Source organism: Hippocampus comes, unplaced genomic scaffold (genome assembly GCF_001891065.2).
Source record: "Hippocampus comes isolate QL1 unplaced genomic scaffold, H_comes_QL1_v1.1 scaffold50, whole genome shotgun sequence".
Lineage (NCBI taxonomy): Eukaryota > Metazoa > Chordata > Actinopteri > Syngnathiformes > Syngnathidae > Hippocampus > Hippocampus comes.
Genome location: NW_017805122.1, coordinates 209,124 through 231,884, shown reverse-complemented (window position 1 = coordinate 231,884; position 22,761 = coordinate 209,124). Strand labels below are relative to the sequence as shown.

The window sequence follows — 22,761 nt, the reverse complement described above, 5'->3', positions numbered from 1 at the left end:
AACTTGACACACAAATTGGACTCGCGTTGCCGCCTTGGGAACCTCGTCAGGAAATACGATCTGAAGGAAAAACGTCACTTCCTCACAACTTTTGTGTTTACAATTTTGAATTATATCGCCCCTAATTTTATACCTACCTTCTTCGCACCCTCGGTGAGCATTGATTCACTCAGTACTGGCTTTTTAACAACTTGACGACGACAAGACTAATCTGCATTGACATGCTCACGCCACACCATAGGTGTCTCTACCTGTCAAAACGACAGCAATAAATACAATCGTAGAAGAATAAGTCCCGGAAATGTAACAGCTGAAGCTTTGCAGCACAACTTGTACTCTTGCATTCCTTGTTTTGATTGTTTTGTTTGGGCCGTCGTGTCAGCCGCTTTCCTGCATGCTGAGGCAACACAGGCACAAATTACCCGTGACTCTTCATACTTTTGCAAATCCAGGATGGAAAAGTTGATCAATTGTTTCAAGAAAAAGCCAGATGCTGTTGCCAGGTTGATCTGCTTCCCCTGGGCAGGTGGAGGGTCCATACATTATGCACGCTGGGGGAACGTTCTTAACAGCTCTATAGAAGGTAACCCCATAATATCAACATTGTCAGTCTCCTATTTAAATAATGCCTTTATTGTTCTAAGTTATAATTCCCCGTGTGATTTTGCAAGTGTCATGCAGTACATTCAACCAGTGAAGGATGGACCCCACTGACTGCCCAAAGACAGCTGGGATAGGCTCCAACACACCCGCGACCCACATGACCCTCGTTTTTGATAAATCTGCCAAAATAATCTTGTCATTCATTACTTTCAGTTTTTGCTGTCAAACTTCCTGGACGGGAGAGTCGGGCCAAAGAGACTTTCTTTGAGAACATGCAGCAGATTGTGGATGAGGTTCTTCATTTGTTATTGCCAGTGTTCAAAGAGAAGCCATTTTCACTCTTTGGTCACAGGTATGACAACAAATCAACTTAAGTGTTTCTTCTTGCAGTATTTTGGAGAAAAATATCTACTTATGTTATTCACCCTTCTGATTTGTCTTAGTTTTGGTGCTTATACAAGCTATGCTGTTGCAGATGCTCTGAAGAAACTTCACAACATTGAGCCAGTTCACATTTTCCTGTCTGGTGCATCTGCACCTTATGTAAGAGCCAGTCAAATCAATTTTTTTTAATAATATACTTTTATTTTATTTTTCGGAACTACTTCTGCAAATATTTTGTACTGTCAAGTGTAAATTAAGTTCCCTCTTGAGGGATTAAAATAAGTACACCGTACAAAATGAAATATTGATTGGATTAAATTCATAAAGAAATTATGTAGTTATTTTAGTCATATTGTTCCGGATTGTGGTATCGTGGTATCTTCATAGTCTGAGACTCGCATCCAAGCCCCAAAGAGAAGTGACTTATCAGATGACGACTTTCTCAAGTGGCTGATTTCGATTGGAGGAACTCCGCCTGAGCTTCTGGCCAACCCAGAAGTTCTGCAACTGTTCCTTCCTGCGCTGAAGGCTGACCTCCATGTTGTCGAAAACTATAAGTGGGCTCATAACTCTTGTTCACCGAAAAATAGCCCTTATCAAAAACTAGAATACTGTACTGACTCTATTTTACTTGATTTGAGACAGGTGTCACAAGCCATCAAGTCCATTCCTCTCCTGCCCAGTTTCATGCTTGGATGGGAAGGAGGATATTCCTCACGATTTACAAGGTCAGTTCTCTGATGATCTAATCGAGGACTGAAACGGTTTGCGTGGGTTTTCAGAATATTCTTTTGTATACCACCTATTTAAAAAAAAAAAAAAAAAAAAAAGCTTATATTGCTTCAAAATGCTAATTTGGATAGACTTTTCATGTATTTAAACAATCAGAATTTACCATTAAATCTGGTCTTCGGAACTTAAGCTTTTTTTCCTTTTTTTTTTCCTGTATTTGCTGTTGCCCATTTAATGCATCGAATTGCATCGTGTGTCTACAGCATGGAAAGACATCACAACAGGAGAATTCAACATCAGGATGCTTGATGGGTCTCATTTCTACCTCAAGGATCCCGGAAATGAAAGAATAATATTGGACTATGTGACAAAACATCTCGAAACATCCGGAATGGACTACTTGTGAAGAAATATGTCTCGCTGGTCTGTCTATGTAATACACACCAACTGTTGTCTAAATATATATACAACTGTTCATGAAAGAACACCCTGCCCAATGATCACAAAAATAACTCGAACAAAAAAACTATATGCATTTGGTGATTTGTGCCGCTGAGTAATGCACCAGAAGTTGTAGTTTCAAAATAAGCACATCCACTTAGTGTCGTATTTGCTGCTTTAATTGTCTTAGCGTATAATAAATCTGCTTTGTAAATTGTACTTTTACCGTTTCATCCAACATTCCGTGCACTTGTCTGTTGGTCCTTTATTTTTTTTTTGGCCTTTTTTTTTTGTGCTCTTTTCGAAAACCATCAACACAACGTATGCACGGAGATTGCCTTATATTGAAGAGAAAAAAAAATGAGAATAAAGGAAAGAAAGTCACACATTTGTCCCAAGTGCGTTTATTGTGATCCCTTCTCGGAATCAGCCTCAAGCTGCCAACACACTCCGATCACTGAACCATTTCGAAAGGAAAATTAAATTCCTACTCAAGTGCTTTGTCTTACCAAAACGCGGGAGTTGGTTGTGCATTATCCAACAAAATTGTGGGGAGTGGCTAGAAAAAGTCCAGGAAAGCACTCGCCGTAGTGACTGGTGAGCAATAAATAAATAAGGTTCATGTGAAGCCCGACTGATCTCGGTCAAGCAGAAGGCGGTGATGATGCTGGTGGCGGCGGCGGCGTTAATGTTGGCGAGAGCTCTTCATTGCGACTGTCGGTACCGGTCCGCGGCCCGGCGATTGGGGACCCCTGCTTGAGTTCCAGAACCGAATAGTGGTCGATGTGCTCTTGGCTGAGGCCAATGGAGCGTGCGCGCTGTTTGGTGAGCAGTGTTGTTCAATTGTGCCTGAAGGTGCCCTCACCAGGGCCATTGAAGGCCTCCGCACGCAGAACCGGATCAATTTTGTTTTTCAGCTATCTTGCCATTGTGTGGATGTTGGTGCGTTCCGTGTATCAAAGCTCTGCTTATCCGATTTATCACTACGGCTATTGCGTCCACGATGTCTAAAATGAATGGTATGTACCCTTTGCTGTTACTATTGGATGGCAGTGATTCTGATGTGGAAAACGGCTCAGCTTATGAATACATGATTTAACTTCAACATCAGAATGTCATAGATGATTTTAAATCATCTTTACCTGGGTTCCTGGCCTGGCTTACGTAAAAGTCATAAAAGTACAGCCTCAAAGGCACTGTAAATTCAAAACAAACATTTTGTACATTTTGACACATGTTGTTACAAACCACGCCACATTTGAAAAATGTAACCAAGGTTTGAAAAACAAAGCCTTTGTCTCCACTCTCAAATGTGGTGGGCGTGTCTGCTGAATGGGTGTACATCCCATTGGGTCGTAGTGGGACTTTTCACGCTATTGTCAGGTGCTAGCTCCCAGCTAGCTTGCGACCTAACAGGGCGGTGGCTGAGTAATAACTAGCTCGCAATTGTGGCGCACCAGTCAAGCTAACAAAGACAATGAAGTTCTTACAGAGAGCACTAACCCCACCACGTGCGTGGGCCATAAGTTGGAGCGCCAAACCGGGTTGACGTCTCTTACGACAACACTGCACCACTCCAAATACTGTGGCTAATGTCAGGTCGCCAGCTACAATAACCGAAGTGAGGCAAGCTGGGGTGGACGCGGGGTGACGCTCTCTCTTTATTGGTTTTGTTTTATTATGAAGACACACCGGCGTGAGAAACGACATTGACGCCCCAACGGACATTTGAACACAAACTGTGCATGAACGCATGCCGACAGAAAAAAACTCACAGGTGTATTCTTTGTCCTCTGGAGAAAACAACTCTATTGCTGCAGCTTATTGAGTGATTTACAGTTGTGAAGAAAACATATGTTAATGTCAAGCCATGCTGATCCCGGTCAAGAAGGTGGTGATGATGTTGGTGGCGGCGGCGGCGGCATTGATGTCGGTGAGAGCTCTTCATCGCTACTGTTGTCCGCATGTGGTGCACCAGCCTGCATGACCGAGTCTGTGAAGGGCGAGAGGCGGCGCACGCTGCCGGGTGTACACGGCAATCTTTCCCGAGCCCGTTCCGACGGGGCCGCTGTGTTGCCATCGGCCTCCGTCGCCGACAACCAGGGTGGGGTTAGTGTTGATGCTGCAGACTCCATTTCCAACATGAAGGCCGGCTTCTCATTTTCAGCTAAATGTAAAAAAAAAATGGTTGGAGATGGCAAAAGCACTGTATTGTAGTAGTAGTACTAATTGTGATTTAAAACGACCGATAAGATGGATGTATTTCACCTTCCGCTTTCCGGAGGACCTTCATGGGGAGTGAATCATCTGATGCCTCAAAGCTGGAGGTGCTGTCCTCCTCTACGATATCGGGCTCTAGAAAATCTGTATGTTATGAGTGTCCCTAATGAAGTGTATTCATCGCTTGAGTTGCCTTATCTTCTTACCTTCGTTACCGTAACGGTAAAGTTTCCCACTTGACATCTGCAAGAGCAAGAGTTCAGTTATTAAATAAATATTTTTCCCCTCCCGATATTCGATTACAAACATCATTTTAGCTGTTTCGGAAAAGGAATTTTGTGTCAAAGCAAAAGGAAATGGTCAAACTTGACCTTATGGTCATGGAGTTTTTTGGGGTACTTTGCGACTGTCTTTGGAGCAATGCCCATCTTTGCCGACTTGAAAGACTCCAAACGATTTCTCATAGTCCTCTGGAAGATCTCCTCTGCCTCTTTTTTGTCCTTGTTGACGTCAATGTAGCTCCTGCTATATCTATGCCGGTGCTAGGACACGGAAAAACGCACGGGAGAGTAGAATTAATCAGACCGTGATGAAAATTCTGTGTATCAATTTTGCAAACGACAGACCGTCCTACCTGCTTTCTGCCTTTGTACAAGTGTTGTTGCAGCAGGTGGTGACTGATGTCTTCTGTTTGCTTCGCGCCCTTGAGGGACTGCTCGTGCATTTCCAAGCTCACCGAAGGCCAAGCTTCTCTTCTACTTAATGTCAAAGTAACACAGTGTCAAACACAACTGTATTATCTTTGACTAGATCGATTTTTTTTCTTCTCCAGAGTTGTATTGTATTGATGCGGCCGAAAGGTTTGACTCACCCCAACGTGGACACCGCACCGCGATCGTCTCCCATGTCAGCCATGATGTCGGGCATCACCTTAGAAGATTTTTGCGCAAACCTTTTCTCAATTTCAATAACTCCCGACTGATTCCGAATCAGTCCCAAAGAGCCGTTGCGTTCACCCTGCAAGCAAAGTAAGGAAACACTTCAAACATCAGGAAATCTTTTTTGTTGTTTTGCCACTTTAACCCTTTCATGCAACCTGATAACATGATAAACTGGCCACTGCAGTAACCACTGTCCCTGAATGATATAATTGCATATATCTTTGGTCTAATAGCCTAAAAATGATTTTCAACTTATTGTCAAAATATCACACAAAAAAACATTACAGATCTGTTTGCTAAAAATTTTGTTTGTTTGTTTTTATGTCAGTGTAGATTTTCAGGTAATCCACAAAGATTGAATCGAGGTACGGCAAGTTGAATTTCTTTTTTTCTTGTTTTCCAAAAATATGATTTAAAAATGACTTACTCTAAAAACAACTTTGCTCCGAAAAAAATCACACCTAGAAGCTACGACTAGCCAAGGTTTCCCGCAAATAATGCCAGAAATCTGCGAATAGGTGAATTTCTCAACGTCTGTGTTGTCGTGCAGCGCCCACCTCGGTGACGTAGCTGATGGCATCCTTGAGGTTGAGCCGGTGGAACACTTTGAAGACGTAGTCGCGATTCTTCCTCGCCGATGGCTTCATCAAAATTGGCGCCACCCACTTCTCTTCAAAATGATTCCACCTGCCGGGCAAGTCAAGGTTACGGCTCCAACCGAACACATCTGGTTTCGATGACGACAAAATAATTTCACATACTTGTCCATCATGTAGTTGTGACCAAATTGTCCAGCTATATCTTCAATTGCAACGAGCATGTGATCGAAGACCTAAATAAGACAGACAGGATGGTTCAGGTTCACTGTTGTAATACACACTGTTAATGCGAAACTTTTTTTTTTTTAACATCACCTTATTCTGCACTGTTTCTATGAGCGTGTGCTCCGTCTCTGAAGCCTTCTTTACTTTCAGCCAAGTGACAAGAGGTTTCAGTGCCAGTCCCTGCAGCCAGTAAATCAAAAATACTGAGCCACATCAGATAATCTCGGATCCTCTCAACACATCAAAACCTACCTGAAGGATGACAGTGAAATAAACGACAATCAGAGTGGTGGAGACCATTAAATTCTTCTCCTTGATTTTGTTTTCATCCAGCATCATTGCCAGGCCGTAGGCCACTGCCCCTCGCAGGCCACCGTAGCTCATGATAATCTGATCGATGACCTCCAGTTGCATCAACCGGAATTTGTTCATGATCCAGGTGAGGAAAAAGACTCCTTTTTGTACACAGCAAAACACAAACCCACCGCATCTTGTGGAAAAACGCCATCACACAGTCTCCATTTTACCAGCTCAAAACTCACCGATGAAGCGATAGACAAAGATGAAGACGAGTGTGATCAGTACAAAGCCCGTGTTCCACACCCATAACGTCTTATCGATGGCCGAGATTCCGAGGAAAACAAAAATGGTGGTTTCGGATCCGTTGGCGAGCACCTTCATGGCATATCGGACTGTGGTGACGGACCTTTCGTCCATGTTTGCGTTGATGTACTTTTTGCAGGACACGCCACAAAAGACGGTCCTGAGGTGATAAAAAACGGATGAGAGAAGCAAACCAATGCTTGGTTTCAAATAGTCCCCTAGAAGTCCTCTAAAATCAAATACCCGAACCATCCTGGGGTTGTTTTGGCAACATATCTACTGTACTTGAATGAGAGGCAATAGTCCCGATACACTAGATCAGTGTTTTTCAAACTTTTTTGAGCCAAGGCACACTTCATTCATTGAAAAAAATCTCGCGGCACACCACTAGCTGAAATGTTAATTTTAACAATTAACGCGTTACATTGTTACTATAACCGTTTTTAACATCGAAGAATTACGTTATAAAAGCTTGAATTATAATCAAATAAGCACAAAGAAAAAAAGTATTTTATAATCTTGCATATTTGTTTCACCGTCGTCCTGCATTCATACGTCACAAATTCGCTTGTCTCCAGTCGAAACACAAGGCAATTGGCTAGCTGTTGCTGCTCCCTAGCGGTATGGAAAGGTACTACATGATTACTTTGCCGGGCGATTGATCGCACAGGCATAAAAATTTGATATTTTCCCGCGGCACACCGGCACATGGTTTGAGAAACACTGCACTAGATAAATGGATCGATAATAGACATGGCATACCGAAACAGGCCATACAAATAAAATTTGAAAAAATGTTTTATGTCTTTAAATAGCACTTACGCAAGAATGGCAGAAAGGGAGAGCATCTCAGCGGTGAGGTAGGAGAGGTACCCCACCACAAAGATGAAGCCCGGCTCAATGATCTGGATGCTTCTGGTGTATCGGGTCAGGAGAGAGAGCAGCAAACCAAACACGAGACCGAGGAGGGAGCCACCAACTGCCACCAAAAAAAAGGAAACTGGACACAACAATGGGGCGGGGGGGATACATGTCCCTGGAATCAATCAATCACCATGCTCCTTCAGACAGGGAATTTTCACTCCTTACCTACTGCACTGAATATATCCAAAAAATCAATGTAGGGTTTGTACTGGGGAATAAATGCCTCGATCGTATTGAAGAGCATCTACAATCAACAGCACAGCACACGATTGTTCATGGAAGTGAAATTGGACGCGATGTATTCAGAAAAGCGATGCTCGTCAACACATCTTGCTGTTTCATTGAATTTGTGAGCAAGGGTGAACACATTTCACGACTTTGTATTCATGAAGGGAGCATACTCACCACAGTCACACCATCATTGAGGAGTGACTCTCCGAACACCAGAATGAAAAGGACCTCATTGACGTGGACCTCTTCAAACACGGAAAATACAGCCACTGGGTCCACGGCGGCAATCACGCAGCTGAACAAAAGATAATGTAGCAAGTCCATGTCCAATTCACCTGCAAGAAACAAAAGGCGGGAGAGATCCATGTTTGGATGTGAAATTAAATTTCATGAAGTCATTTGTTAAGGTGAATTGGAAACCAATTGATTGGCCCTGCAATGTTTCATTCCGAGTGGGAACCGACTAGCGTCCTCTTACCCATGGCTCCTCCCTTCTGACAGCCCCACAGGGTGAACCCCAAACTGACAGTATTCCACAATGTCCCGATGACGGCGTAGACCAGAATGGTTCCAATGTTTCGGAAGAACAGTTTGTTTGGCATGAAATAGCCGGCGTCCAGGACGATTTGTGGAAGCAGGTAGAAGAAGAATACGGTCGGGGTCAGTTTGAAAAGGTGCACTGTGTTTGAAGCCCAGATGATGACACCCAGGATGAAGCCAAAGCAAATGAGCAGGGCGCTCTCTGGGATTATGTAGGTCACATGATGATTGGCCTCGATCACTGTGGAGAAACGCAGTTTGAGATTTTAAAGCATTGTGTTTTGTTTTGTTTTTTTCCCCCCTGCAGAGTTCAAACAAAATCATGATCTGGCGTAGTTCACAATCAAAACCAAAAACTACAACTAATTAGCCGCCAGTCATGGGAACACCCCTGCAGCCTCATATTGACCTGTTAGTTTAGGGTTCAGGATCTTTGCTGAAACAGTGTTGGAATATCCACCTCAGGGGCCAAAAAAATTCCATCCCTCACTTGCTAAAAAAATGCTCATAAGACGAGCAAACAGGTGCAGAGTCACGGGACCTGAGGCAGCTGAGATGATGGGAAATTAGCAATATTTCTCCCTGATTTGGTTTTAAATTACGATCCAAAATAATAATTAAAAAAAAACCTCAAAATGATCAATTTAGTGTTATACTGTAGTAACACTCTGTTTCAAGTAAATCATGCTTCGAACCCAGCAGTCGTGGCGTACGCCTCGCTGGCGCACACCAGAATGTTGACAATAATAATGCTAGCTTAGTAATGCTAGCACTGCCATTTTTGAAAATTGCTTTGATCATATTTCTTGGCTGGTTTAAATAAGATAAGAAATCCTTTACTCGTCTCGCAATGGAGTAATTCCCAATTCACAGCAGCAAAGTTATGAAAGGAAGAAGTTGAAGAACAAATATATCGGAGCTGCTGGAAAGGCAGCCACTCTCGCGGCGCCATCTTTAAGTCAAAATAACAAAATAACACAACACATAAGACACAGATAGTCGTGCAATCTTAATCACTTTTCCTGCATACACTTTGTGGTTTGAAGCAGTTATCGATGAGAGAGGAGAGGATCAAAGTGTCCTTTCACCAGTGGATCAGAAACGTCATGTTGAAAAATGTGCACACGTCTGCTACAAGCAAAGTTTTGAAAGAATGAAGCTACATTCAGACCTTGCAAGCAGGTTCTAAACTCTGCATGTCCCATTTAAACGTATTTATATGCACATGGCACCGATGTGGATTTGTAGTTGAACTTGGCTTGCTGTGACCAACCAATCAGAAGAAGATGCAGAAATGTTGACAATATCGTGGGCCAGCTAGCGGTCCCATTGAATTTGAAAGCTGAGCGCTTTGACAGGTTCCCAAGTACATAATAAATTAAAAGTATTATTGAAAAAATGAAGACGATAGGCTGTTGGGGATAAATGAATACAATTTCATGGAACAAATATTTGAATTTCCTTTGCATATCACCACAGAAGTATCAGAGATCATTTTGTTTTCAAACAAATGCCGATATTCCAGATATTTTTTACTTACCTAGTTTTGACAAAAATGCCAACAGTACCCCAATTGCAACGACATAAGGCCCCTCCACAAGATCCCACCTGAAGGACACAATGGCTCTCCTGCTGCCATTCCCACTTGCTTGGGTTCTAGAATCGTGATGCTTTGCTGTCTCATCCCTATTTCCGTCCGGGGACCCAAGGACCACAAAAATCAGCAGCACTGAGCAGAGGAGCCAAATGTATACAAATCCACAAGGCTGCATTTGATCAATTCAATGCTTGGAGGCAAGAAAAAGAAAGACACTCTTGCCCTTGAGCCCCAGATGTATGGCGTCATACAGTAAGTTGGCTTCTGACAAGTTCTTTCTTATTACTCTTCTTGCTTCTACCTCCTCTCGTTTTCATCTTTAATCCCCTAACTGAGTGTGCGTCCCTTGTAGTCGGGCTATGGAATAACTGCCCCCGAGTGGAATCACGTAGTCCTTTGGACGCAAAATGCTCCTTAGTCTTTGACGTTCGTGTGATGACGTTTTGGTGTCCTGACGTCACGTACCGAGAGCCTCCCACTAATTTGCGTTTAACGTGCCGCACGGAAGTCTGAAAATGTTACGTTGGAATCGGGGTTCAAACTCACGGTTCAGCTCATGGGCCAGAGCTAGTTTAACGTTGTTTATTTCATAGTCAAATGCGGTTTAGTATGGTTATAGAATCGCCCGAGATAAGTAATTTCAGAATTGTAAAACCGGTTGTTAGTAATTAATTTTGTTCCGCGGAGACGTTGACTGGTAATCGGTGCCCTCTGGCTCCCCTTAGTGGTGAAAACTTGTAACTGGTAATAATAATAACAATAATAACAATTTTATTTTCAAAACATGATTGTTTAATAAGAACCTGATTGTACTTTTAGGGGTACAACGGCCCTTCCCAGGGAAAAATATACAAAACAAATATCTCACAAACAGTTTGCCCTATGTGGTTGTTATTAGTGTACACTTGACCAGTTATTCCCACACTTTTAAGAGCCACGGTGCATATTTTACATTTGAAAAAAAAAAGTATAATAGAAGAAGAATTAGACATTTTTTTGTTTGTTTGTCAAACAATTAGCCCCATGTGATTGTTCCTCGTGTAAAAACTTACATTTGAAAAACTAAATACATCCCTTAATCATTAAGGCAGCTAGTTGTTTTGCTATTCGTGTTTTATCTCATGGGCTGGTGTGTTGAAATACAATTTAGATTCAGAAAAAAAAATGTATTTAATGCTACATTGAAGCCTTCCCATCACTTTACTTGAATGGATTATCTTCATAAATAAAAAGCTGTACATATTACATATCTTCAAAAATGTCTTTACAATTTGGTCAAGATGCCCTATTTCATTTTTCACCTGATACTATGTATGCATTAACATGCTCGGTAAATAATGTGCATGCATGCTTCTCGCACACGTCTTTAGCAAATGGTGAAGATGGAGTTACTTGGGTCCAAGTGTCAAGAGTACAAAGGTTATAATGGGGTTGAGTTTAACCAGTCTCACAGAAAAAAAAACACATTCCCTTGACAATATTTCTAGTGGAGCCAGTGCAAAGTCTGAGGTAATATTCTGTGTCTTTTGGCAGTTAAAGGAGATGATGAGGGAAGGCTACATGTGACCCCCGTGTCTGTCAGAAGGTGGCGGCGGCGGCGGTGGCGGTGGTGTCAACGGTGGTGGAAACTCATCTTCGTCCCTCTCTTGTGTGGCGGGTGCATCTGCTTGCATGAAGGAGTCTGTGGAACGAGTACTGATACGTAGCGGGGCGAGGCGCCGCAGGTTGCTGGGTGTCCACGGCAGCCTCACTTGGGCCCTCTGCGAGGGGGCCACCATGCCGCTATCGAGCTCAGCCTCGGCTAACCACGGTGGGATCTGCATGGGCGCCATATAGTCCAGCTCTGGCATGAAGGCAGGATTCTCAATACCAGCTGGAAATTGACAAAATGTTTTAGTTTTTTTCCCCCCCAAGTGTGGAAACAAAAAAACAATTGAGCTGATGGATTCATTTTACCTCCCACTCTGTAGGTGACCCTCATGGCGAGTGAGTCTCCTGATGCTTCATAGCCAGATGCGCTGTCTCCCTCTGAGAACTCAAAATCTAGAACAAAAGATGTTGTAAACGTCACGTGGAACTACGTATGATTTTCATTATTTTTATTTTGTTGCTGTGTGGAGCTCTGATACGAACCTTCATCACCAGAATGATAGCTTTTGCTTTTATCTGTTGATTTTCTGGATGGCATCTGGAATATAGAAGAAGAAGTTCTTGACATACAGACGGTGATTGGCCAGGCCAGCAAGGCCTTTTGCTGGTCTAAATTGTCTTAATTTGTTTGCCAACAGTTTATTATTCTCTTTCTTGTCTCCACTACTTCTCCGTGGCTGTTATAGTGCATTTTTGTATACGGTTGTATGTTTTCCTTTGCTTTTATCTGTTGATTTTCTGGATGGCATCTGCAATATAGAAGAAGTTCTTGACATACAGATGGTGATTGGCCAGGCCAGGATGGCCTTTTGCTGGTCTAAATTGTCTTAATTTGTATGCCAACAGTCTATTATTCTCTTTCTTGTCTCCACTACTTCTCCGTGGCTGTTATAGTCCGTTTTTGTATACGGTGATATGTTTTCTATAACTGCAAAACTGTGATAGCGGTGGATTAAGTTGGGTAAGTCCCCACCCACTAAAGTCCCAGGTACCAAATGTACAGCCCGACACTCTATACAGCCAAAGATAAATACATGCCCAGAACTGAATGACACAACCCTGTTTGACCTTTTGTTGCTGGTCTTTCTTTTGGTGCTTGGTTATCGTCTTCGGCGGAGCGACACCCATCTTTGCTGACTTAAACGACTCCAAACGACTCCTCATGGTCCTCTGGAAGATCTCCTGCACCTCATTTTCATCTTTGTTGACCTCAAAATGACTCCGGCTGTACCTGTGCCGGTGCTGGGTTTTTTTTTTTTGAGGATGGACGTGAGTCACTCAGTGCACAGTTCATTCTCCAGATGAAATTTTGATCCGCGCCGACAGAAGTCGCTACCTGTTTCCTGCCTTTGTACAAGTGCTGCTGCAGTAGATGGTGGCTGTTGATGTCCTCTGCTTCCCTCACACCTTTGATGGTCTGCTCGTGCATTTCCAAGCTCACCGATGGTACTGGGTCTCGTCTGTTAAGGTAAAAGCATCACAGTTGTGTCCTGTTACGTTCAGGCGTCAAAATATTCTGGGTTCCTATAGCAGGAAACCTGGACTTTATAATTCAATATTCCCATATATATGATAAGGTTTGGCTCACCCCATGGGTGACACTGGACCACGATCGTCCGCCATGTCAGCCATGATATCTGGCATCACCTCTGAGAATTTTTCCCCATACTTCTTCTTGAAGTCAACAAATGCCGATTCATTGCGGATGAACTCCAGTGAGCCCCTGCGTTCGCCCTGCGCAAACGGCATAATTGTTCTTTTTAATGTTTGCTCATCAAAAAAAAAAATGCTCTTCAGGTCGCTTACCTCAGCCACGTAACTCATCGCATCCTTAAGGTTCAGCTTATGGAAAACTTTAAAGACATAGTCACGATTCTTCCTTGCGGATGGCTTCATGAAAATTCCGGACATCCATTTCTCCTCAAAATGACTCCACCTTTGCCAAAAGCAAAAAAAATAATAATCATAAAATAATTCAAACAGTTCAAATGTTAAATCTGAATCAAAATGTTGTCATACTTGTCTCTCATGTAGTTGTGTCCAATTTGCCCGGATATATCTTCGATGGCGACAAGCATGTGATCAAAGACCTGAAAACAAGTACTTTAAGTCTTCAAAGTTCATGCCGACAGGTGCTAAAAATGAACCCTTACTGAAATTCACCTTGTTCTGCACTTTTTCGATAAGCGTGATGTCGCACACCGCAGCTCTCTTGACTTTGAGCCAAGTGACAAGAGGTTTCATAGTTACTCCCTGCAACCCAAAGATAGAACATCAGGGTTGTCAAATGGAGGACAAAAAAAACATGGCCGAACTTTGGCAGAAGTCTTTTGGAGACATAAAACAATTACCTGAAGGATGACAGTGAAATAAACAACAATCAGAGTGGTGGAGACCATTAAATTCTTCTCCTTAATCTTGTTGTCATCCAGCATCACTGCCAGACCGTAGGCCACCGCCCCTCGCAGGCCACCATAGCTCATGATAATCTGATCAATGACCTCCAAGGGCACCAGCCGGAATTTGTTCATGATCCACGTGAGGAAAAAGACTCCTGTTGAACAGCACATCGCGAGTCTTCAGCTATCACAATCACATTTAGGAAACTTCACCTCAAACGCAACGAAAATCTTACCGATGACGCGATACACAAAGATGAAGAGAAGTGTGAGGAGAACAAAGCCCGTGTTCCACACCCATAGTGTCTTATCGACGGCAGAGATTCCAAGGAAAACAAAAATGATGGTTTCGGACCCGTTGGCGAGCACCTTCATGGCATATCTGACTGTCGTGACGGACCTTTCGTCCATGTTTGCGTTGATGTATTTTTGGCAGCTAACGCCACAGAAGACGATTCTGTAGTGAGAAAGTGCAACAGATTTACAGAGAGACTGGAAAGAGGTAGGAACTTCACAAAATAACGAAGTGGTCTTTCAATAGCACTTACGCAAGAATGGCAGAAAGGGAGAGCATCTCAGCAGTGAGGTAGGAGAGGTACCCCAACACGAAGATGAAGCCTGCCTCGATGATCTGAATGTTTTTCGTGCATCTAGTTAGAAGAGAGAGCAGCAAACCAAACACCATGCCAAGGAGGGAGCCGCCGAATGCCACCACAAAGAACGAAACTGGAGACAAAGGGAGAATGTTTTGTTTCAAAGATTATAAATATTATTCTAACATGTCATATGATGACGACTACTTACTTATTCCTTTGATGATCTCCACAGCGTCAATTTGGGATCCTCCCAGGGAGACAAATGAATCAAACACATTGAAGAGCACCTAAAGTTAGAGAGGGAGGATTTTTACTTTACTTTTGACTTGGTGCGTTATAAAATACAGGACAACAGAACAAATTATCTGGCCAACAAGAACAAGGGCATGAGCATTGAACCTTGTGGCACACCACATATTTCATGAGTAGTATAATCATTCATTTAGTGGTACAAACTTTGATCTGCCCAAAAAGAGTACGTATTGTCAATGATGCAAACGTTCAAATTTAGGGTTGACGGTTATAAGTGGAGATGATGTCTGAGTTTCTTTATGATTTTACTCAGGGCAAATTCTACTGTGGCAGGTGCGTAAACCACATTGGAATGGTTCATTGACTTCATGCTAGCATGTGTGCCAGGAGACCACAAACAGAAATTGACAGAATTGTATTTTACACAACAATTTGGAACATTGTCCTGTTCAGAAACCTTTCACGGTAGTCGTACTAAAATAGAGCATACGAACCACTGTCACGCCATCGTTGAGCAGCGACTCTCCAAATACCAGGATGAAGAGGACCTCATTGACATGGACCTGTTCAAACACAGCGAGGACGGCCACCGGGTCCACGGCGGCAATCAGACTGCCGAAAAGAAGGTATTGCAGCAGCCCGATGTCCAGATCGCCTGCAAAAGGTCAGAGGACAGATTATCACTTTGCAGCGACAAAACAATGTTTTTAAATTTCAGTTGGACTTTAATCAGCGCTTGTGCTCAGTTTTGAGTTATTCATTAGACTAACGTCGGAACTTTGATCTGCATATGCAGTATACGTACAGTATGGCTACTTTTTACCCTGTGTTGGATCCGAATTTTGACCCAAGGTTTCCCTTCTTACCCATGGCTCCTCCCATGTGGCAGCCCCACAGTGAGAGTCCCACGCTAGCAGCGTTCCAGCAGGTCCCAATAATAGCGTAGACAAGGATGGTCCCCATGTTACTGAAGAACAGCTTATTTGGCATGAAGTAGCCCGCATCCAGGATGATTTGAGGCAGCAGGTAAAAGAAGAAGACGGTCGGGGTCAACTTGAAGGTCTGCACCTTGTCCGCACCCCAGATCATCCCGCCGAGGATGAACCCGAAGCAAATGAGCAGGGCGCTCTCCGGGATGATATTCGTCACATGATGGTTGGCCTCAATTACTGTTGAAACGAAAAGAAATGAGAATGGTTAAGGGAGTCTGTGGAATTATTTACAATCTCGATTCAAATCAACTTTTTAAAAATGTTACACTCTTCTGCCTGCCAGACCGGCGTTCAGACTCAAACAAAATAACAAAATCCTAAAACTTAAACTTGAATGCGGTTGCAAAATTTGCAAATCATCAACTGTTGAACTTTTTGCCCTGGGCATATCATTAACCATGGTGGCTGCGTATATAAATGCCCAGAAATATCTTTGCATAACTAAATAGACGTTTGGTTAAGGATCCTTGACTTTATGGCTGAATAATCAAGCCCAGTGAACCTGTGAAAAAGGCACATTTCACAATGTTGATTTATGTCAGTGGGGATGATTTGTGTTGTGGGGTTGCATTCGTTAGGATTAGAAAGCTTTTTTTATGTGGGGGGGGGGGGGATTTCATTTCATAGCCGATTGCCAATCCTAGCAATTGGAATCTGGGAGGAAACCGGAGTACCCGGAGAAAATCCACACAAGCACGGGGACAACATGCAAACTCCACACAGGAAGGCCAGAGCCGGATCGAACCCACGACCTCTGCACTGTAAGGTCAACGTGCTAATCACTGGACCAGCGGGCCGCCTGCAGCGTCTATAATCATTAAAAATGAAGGCTGCATCTTCCCCTGTTCTTTTTCCATCAATGTTTCTATGAACAACCGTTTTTTTGTTTGTTTGGTTTTTTTTTAATGACATACCCAGTTTTGACAAAAAAGCAACCAAGACCCATAACGCGATCAGATAAGGGGTCTCCACATGATGCCACTTAAAAGACACGACGGGTATTCCGGTGATGCTGGAAGCGTGGCCGTGTTCACTTGCGTCGGGTTCGGAATTTTGATGGTCGCCATTCTCCACCGCAACCCCGGGGATGAAACAAATCAACAGTATTGACCCGAGAAGCCAAATGGGTGCATGTCCACGTGGTTCCATTTGGGACAAGAAAATACCAAAAGTCTCTCAAAAGATGACAAAGTCCCGTGATGTGAGGGAAGTTCACTGAAAGAGGAGTCAGACAGTCCGTCACGCTTATTTTCCCTTTTTTTCTTGATGATCTCGATATATGGCTACGGATCCCTTCTTCCTCCTGTAGTCCGGCGACAGAGCGGGCCGAATGCCGGACTCAGCTTTTTTATACGTTCCGTATCTCCTCTCTGACCAAAGTTGAGCGTTGAATTAAACAGAGCGTAACGGAAATCCACAAAAGGTGTCCAGTTATTCAGTCACATTTTGAAACACCCACCACCTCGTTTTTTGGTCTCAAATGTGTGACATGCTCACATGCGTCAACGTTTACCGTGACACTTTCAGAGTGGAGGATTAAGTAAAGTGTTACCGGCAATTTGATTGATGTTCAATGAATAGCTCCGGATGCGTTTGCCAACATTTCCAATGGCTTCATCCTGCAGGTTTGGGCCGAGTAATGATTGACACCGCTGTTGCATAATCTTTAGTTAAAGCATTCCCTTTTAGGTAACGTGCCCAAAAACGAAGGATAAGTGGTATTTGGAAAACCAAATTAGAACCAAATAAATAAATAAATAAATATCAGAATGTCATAGCGAACATGAGCATTGTGATTTGCCTCAGCGATGCTCACAATTTCACCATTTTTTCACCATTTAGTGCAAAACAGGTGACATAAGAGAACACGTCGGACTTTTCTCTCACATTGAAAGACAAGCTTTGAGGAAATGTTTGAAATGTTGTTCATTTGAATTGTTTTTAACCCTTTCAGGGACATGTCATCAGGTTATAGGGTGCATGAAAGGGTTCATTCGGTGATTATTTTGCGGACCGCAAATGGAAATCCTGCCACATTTTGAAAGTCACCGGATGCAGGTATGTACGGTACAGTAAGCACACATTTAAAAAAAACCCTCCATATAAGAAGTTTATGAGCTGAAAGTGAGGAAAAAAAACCACAAATGTCCCTGCTTTGTTCTTTTACTACACGTCGGGAAAGAAGCTCTGATGTCGCAGTGCATGTGCACATCTGACGAAATATAGATTAGCCAACACTGCATCCTCCGACCTTTGCATGTTCCTTTCCGTATAATGTACGAGTTCATCGTCTATTCTTTCACAAAGCGCTGATTCGGGCAAGTTGTGGCCGTATGACTGGAGGTTTTATTTGGCCGATTGTTCCGTCCTGTTTGCGCAGGACAAGGCACAATAGCCTCATTGGAAAGCATTGATAGTTTGACACGCGAGCTCTCCCGCAGGTGTGTCACTCTAATTACGTGTTAAATGACATCATATCGATTTGTATCAACGAATAATCGATTACTTCAAGAGGTTTATTCAGTCAGTTTTGATTCAATACTGTTCACTGTTGTTTGTGGCTGCAATGTAGACTTGTACTGCCTCACAGATGGAAGTGTAGGAGACTGGACTCTCTCAGAATTGTGTGTTAATTATTCCTTTGTTGTGTGTTCACAAACCCCCCATGGAATTTATTTTGTGATTTCCTCGCTTGATTTTTCTGTTTTCGTACATTTTTTTATGCTTTTCTTAGTGTCTTTGAAGTATTTGTTAATTTACGTTTTTTCAGAGGCAGTCTTTGAACGCCTCTCGAGCGGAATATGAAGAGGAGGCGCGGAGATGGAGAAGGACGTGGCTGTATTTGTTGAGACTGTGAAAAGCGTTAATAAAGTATCCGTTTTAAAAACCAACACCACAGCTCTCCTTTTTCGGAGCTGCAACAGAAGCGTTTGTTAACGTTTTTATTTGCAACATTCGTGACGCTCGATTCTCGTTAATCGTGCTGTTTTCTCATGGCTGCACACTCGCGCAACAGCCTTGACGACTCACGAGATCGTAAATCCTCCAGGATCATGGCTGTCCTTTAACCGGATCATGTCAATCATTTTGAAAATAGCGACAATTATCCAGACAGTTTAGGGAGTTATAAATGGATCTTGCATGTGCATTGTAAAATCAGATTACTGTGATTTGACTGCGCAATACGAGCTACCGGTATGGGTCACCATGTTACATTTAGTAAAGGTGAAGTGTGCCGGGAATCACAGTTCAGCTTGTCATGAATCACACACTGTGCACTCGAGGTGGGTTGTAAAAGCGATTGCTGATCGAGATAACACTTTTTCAGTCTTAGAAAACGTAAATAAGCGAAACAAAATAGGGAGTTGGAAGCTACGGAAAGCCGAAGGAGTCAGTCGGAATTTTTGGCGGTAGTGATGGAGCGCTCCAAGTGCGACCTATCTGCATTAGAACAAAAGCAATCAATAGGCTAGTGGGTAAGTAGTTCAGCATGCTTGATGGCTGCTCAAAACAAACAAAGGAAATAATCAATGACGAAGGTGACGCGCTGCCTTATCACAGACTACCCGGAAAAGAGCATCATTGTGGATTCTTTCGGATAAATGCTCTCTTTTAATTGGAGTTAACCCTTTCAGGGACAGCGGTTACTACAGTGGACAGCTTATCATGTTATCAGCTTTCGGGGTGCATGAAAGGGTTCAACAAGTCATTAGGAATACAGTACGCTCAACCACACTACCAAATAAAAAAACAGAAGCAAACGTGTTTGCTTTTTTAATCACCCGAACGTGACTCGACTGTAATGTGAAGTACCAAAAGAAAGCAAGCATTGTAAATCCCTGAGCAGGAAACTAGATCTGGGAAAAATTGGCGTCATTGTCCGCCTTTCAACCCGTGAGGATGAGTGAGTTAAAGTCAACAATGAGGGTGTGTGTGCATTTGTTGATGTTTGGGCCCAGTGTTCATCAGGAATACTTCAATCTATACGGTAGTTTCTTGAAAGATAAGGCGGCCAAACCACACCCCCATTCCACGCATTCTCATGAAACTGGAATCAAATGGGGAGGGGGGGGGTCACGTTGTTCTTAACCGTATGACAAACGGAAGTACCATCCATCCGTGATAAGCACCTAAAAACATCACAACACAGTATGTTGCAACGTGTGACAACTACATGCCGGGCATCCACAGAATAACATTGTCTTAATCGACATCGCACAAATCCTTCATCATATTCCTCAAGGAAGACCGCATTCCCTTATTTATGTGTCATGAAGCGTACACAAACACGGACACAAATGCAATCATTGACAGTGTCCACAGTGCTTCCCATGTTGTGGTGTATACACAAAAATAAAGACTCTGATCACTTGATGCCAAAAAGTCTTATACCATAATACTTTGCGCGATTGCATATTCGAAACTCGATGTTTCGAATATGCTGGTTACCTGAGAAGAGGGTCAAAACACGACAACAGCCCACAGTAGGATTCAATAAAACCCCGATATCAAAGTTTTCTTTCAATCGACAGCTCAACTCCATTTTAATAAATCACGTCACGCGTTTTTAAAACGGATCATCTGATTAACCTGGTGCAACATGCAAATGACACATTGAAACAGATCACGTCTAATACAAACCGGTGAGCAGAGATCTTCAATCCGAATGAATACAATCACATATGTATGCTGGTTTTCCAAAATAAAAGCCAATTTTATTTTGACTCAACACAAAGATGTCATGGTGGACTACAGAAATCGGACTACCGGTATATTTATTGTCAGGAAACGGAAATTCTGGGCGTTTGAACAATATTAGATTTTTTAAAATCGATTAATTTGATAATGGATTAGTTGTCGATTAATCGTTCCGCCTCAAGTAGATTTTATGCCACTCTCCTTAAATCTATTTTACAGTTTGTCAGATTGTCATCCGTGGAAATTTAACCCTTTCGGGGACGGCGGTTGCTTCAGTGGACAGCTTATCATGTTTTCAGGTTACAGGGTGCATGAAAGGGTTAAAAGAAGTAACAAGAGTGATTTGTCAAATTAAGGAATGGAAATTACAGATTTTTTTTTCTTTTCTCAAAAAAAATAAAATAAAGCGAATAAAAGTAAAAGGAGACAAAACAATGCTCAAGTAAAGTCAAGATACCTGAACATTTGACCTAAGTACAACAATGAAGCATTTGTTACATGGTTACTTCTCACCACTAAAATGTTCTCATCGCTGCGTTACCTTCCTTTCACCTTATTTTATCACACAGCGGACATTCAAACTGACTCACTGAGTTTGCAGATCCAGGAGACCAGAATCCACAGAGCCACCAAGTACGGGACAGAGACGTGACTCCACCTCCAGGAGACAATCGGCAAAGTGGTGATGGGCCCACCACCGTGACCCCCACCTTCACCGTGACTGTCTCCCGTCACATCATGACCAGAATCCGTCACATCGCCCGTCTCTGTGTGGGGACTTGAGGAGGTCGTCCCGTGATCACTGCTCGTTTCAGTCTCATGTCCGTTGTGTTCGGAGCGGGCCGCGCCGGGCAGGCTGCGTCCTTGGGAAACCATCAATAACACACAAAGTAAAAGTGTTATCCGCCTCAGGGTTGCCATGCCGTTTTTATTGTTTCGATCTCAAAACAAAGTTTCAAAAGTGAAGCACAGGGTTGGTTCTCTGTATTGTCTCTGGTGTCTCCTGCTTGAAGTTCAGCCGTCTTTCACTTTGCTCTCATGCATACGTCCACATCTTTATCTGGCATGAGCACGGTGGCCGTCCCCTGTGGCTCAGCAGTCAGTCAAGGATCCTGCTTTTTTTTTTTTTTTTTTTTACAGCAGGTGAGCCTCAGCCCAACCTGATGCTTGTCTGTCTCCTCCCACTTTCTTCCTGGCTCAGCGAGTTCATCCACTTCGTTCGACAGAAGATTCTGTGCCTTCATCGCTCCTTTATTGCCACAGACGCTTTATATGCTTCTTTCACTTCATGTTATAGTTGTTAAGTTACTGTATAACTTAACTACTATTTTAAACCGGACTTTGAAGTTGCCTACATGTCTGAATTCCCTTCTTTGTGTGAGATTTATTGCATGTCTATTTTTGGAAAAGACTCGTAGCTTGATTTGTTCCAAAAACAAAAACAAAATTGTTATAACTTCCAAGTTTGGGAAATAAAATCCAGTTTGTTGGAGAAATCTAAAAATGCTCCACTCGGCCACTTTTTATAGTGTGTCATTTGGCTTCCTATTTTATATGCGATAAGTTTTGCTTTACTCTGTGTTAAAGACTCTGTGTTAATCGGTGTTAAACAGATTCCAGACCGAATAATAAAAAAATACTTGCTGCTGAAGACATCAAGATGGAAATACCATAAAATAAAAGCTAAACTTTTGTCTCATTTTCATCTCTTGTTCAGAAACCCAAATGAATTGACCTTGCCCTTCCAATTGTGTTCATCTCCAATAAAAAAAATAATTAAAAGTGGAATGATGCCATTTGGTTCGATTCAATTCGACTCTTTGTAAGCAAATCCTATTTTCTGGTTCGAATCAGTTTTCGTTAGACCATTCGCTTGAGGTTGCAAGGAACCCGCAGTTGAGGAAAAAGAGAACAGAAATCCAATATTGCACAACAGTGTTCCAAAAATACAAATCAAACACATAAAATCCCCACCGGGAAGGTTGTTTCAAGATAAAAATTGCAATATTTGTTTCCTGCTGTTTCCTGCACGTGCAACGATTTGCTAAGTGATAAGTACAACTTGATGAAATCCTGTCATATAAATTTTATTGCCATCGAGAGTCTACGACTGCTACTCTTTTCCTGCTCGACC

At 42.7% G+C, this 22,761-nt stretch overlaps 3 protein-coding genes across 5 annotated transcripts; 1 reads left to right on the top strand and 2 right to left on the bottom strand.

Annotated features, from left to right (window-relative positions):
• The first annotated feature begins 211 nt into the window (after positions 1 to 211).
• Positions 212 to 2,379, top strand: olah (oleoyl-ACP hydrolase). Its single transcript, XM_019866156.1, has 6 exons — positions 212 to 583; positions 817 to 955; positions 1,047 to 1,146; positions 1,375 to 1,544; positions 1,633 to 1,715; positions 1,983 to 2,379. Exons 1-6 carry the CDS (start codon positions 454 to 456, stop codon positions 2,123 to 2,125), a joined length of 765 nt encoding a protein of 254 aa, XP_019721715.1. The 5' UTR covers positions 212 to 453; the 3' UTR covers positions 2,126 to 2,379.
• Positions 2,380 to 3,881: 1,502 nt separating this feature from the next.
• Positions 3,882 to 10,532, bottom strand: LOC109513643 (sodium/hydrogen exchanger 3-like). 2 transcript variants are annotated; one of them, XM_019866218.1, is made up of 16 exons: positions 9,984 to 10,532; positions 8,382 to 8,684; positions 8,078 to 8,238; positions 7,838 to 7,916; positions 7,571 to 7,748; positions 6,688 to 6,908; positions 6,398 to 6,600; positions 6,236 to 6,325; positions 6,083 to 6,153; positions 5,879 to 6,008; positions 5,252 to 5,397; positions 5,015 to 5,138; positions 4,752 to 4,922; positions 4,587 to 4,623; positions 4,429 to 4,515; positions 3,882 to 4,327 (listed from the first exon to the last, which is right to left on the bottom strand). In XM_019866218.1, the coding sequence occupies exons 1-16, from the start codon at positions 10,213 to 10,215 to the stop codon at positions 4,044 to 4,046; spliced, it is 2,517 nt and encodes an 838-aa protein (XP_019721777.1). In that variant the 5' UTR covers positions 10,216 to 10,532; the 3' UTR covers positions 3,882 to 4,043. The 2 variants fall into 2 exon arrangements, with proteins under 2 accessions (XP_019721777.1, XP_019721778.1); XM_019866219.1 differs by having other exon boundaries at positions 5,015 to 5,135; positions 9,984 to 10,530.
• A 277-nt stretch (positions 10,533 to 10,809) lies between these two features.
• On the bottom strand, positions 10,810 to 21,741 carry LOC109513642 (sodium/hydrogen exchanger 3-like). 2 transcript variants are annotated; one of them, XM_019866215.1, is made up of 16 exons: positions 21,218 to 21,741; positions 15,804 to 16,106; positions 15,432 to 15,592; positions 14,894 to 14,972; positions 14,638 to 14,815; positions 14,326 to 14,546; positions 14,042 to 14,244; positions 13,854 to 13,943; positions 13,710 to 13,780; positions 13,497 to 13,626; positions 13,279 to 13,424; positions 13,027 to 13,150; positions 12,759 to 12,932; positions 12,174 to 12,228; positions 11,997 to 12,083; positions 10,810 to 11,913 (listed from the first exon to the last, which is right to left on the bottom strand). In XM_019866215.1, exons 1-16 carry the CDS (start codon positions 21,546 to 21,548, stop codon positions 11,597 to 11,599), a joined length of 2,670 nt encoding a protein of 889 aa, XP_019721774.1. In that variant the 5' UTR covers positions 21,549 to 21,741; the 3' UTR covers positions 10,810 to 11,596. The 2 variants fall into 2 exon arrangements, with proteins under 2 accessions (XP_019721774.1, XP_019721775.1); XM_019866216.1 differs by lacking the exon at positions 21,218 to 21,741 and adding an exon at positions 16,844 to 17,290.
• Positions 21,742 to 22,761: the final 1,020 nt, after the last annotated feature.

Excerpts from the sequence above, each read along its gene's own strand:
- olah (XM_019866156.1), top strand. The coding sequence starts at position 454 with ATGGAAAAGTTGATCAATTGTTTCAAGAAAAAGCCAGATGCTGTTGCC. Across the intron at positions 1,147-1,374 it reads CTGGTGCATCTGCACCTTAT|TCTGAGACTCGCATCCAAGC; the intron begins GTAAGAGCCAGT and ends GTATCTTCATAG. Across the intron at positions 1,716-1,982 it reads TATTCCTCACGATTTACAAG|CATGGAAAGACATCACAACA; the intron begins GTCAGTTCTCTG and ends GTGTGTCTACAG.
- LOC109513643 (XM_019866218.1), bottom strand. The coding sequence starts at position 10,215 with ATGCAGCCTTGTGGATTTGTATACATTTGGCTCCTCTGCTCAGTGCTG. Across the intron at positions 6,009-6,082 it reads CACAACTACATGATGGACAA|GTGGAATCATTTTGAAGAGA; the intron begins GTATGTGAAATT and ends CTTGCCCGGCAG. Across the intron at positions 5,139-5,251 it reads GGTGCGGTGTCCACGTTGGG|TAGAAGAGAAGCTTGGCCTT; the intron begins GTGAGTCAAACC and ends TTTGACATTAAG.
- LOC109513642 (XM_019866215.1), bottom strand. The coding sequence starts at position 21,548 with ATGGCAACCCTGAGGCGGATAACACTTTTACTTTGTGTGTTATTGATG. Across the intron at positions 14,973-15,431 it reads TCAACGATGGCGTGACAGTG|GTGCTCTTCAATGTGTTTGA; the intron begins GTTCGTATGCTC and ends CTCTAACTTTAG. Across the intron at positions 12,933-13,026 it reads TGTACAAAGGCAGGAAACAG|CACCGGCACAGGTACAGCCG; the intron begins GTAGCGACTTCT and ends AAAAAAACCCAG.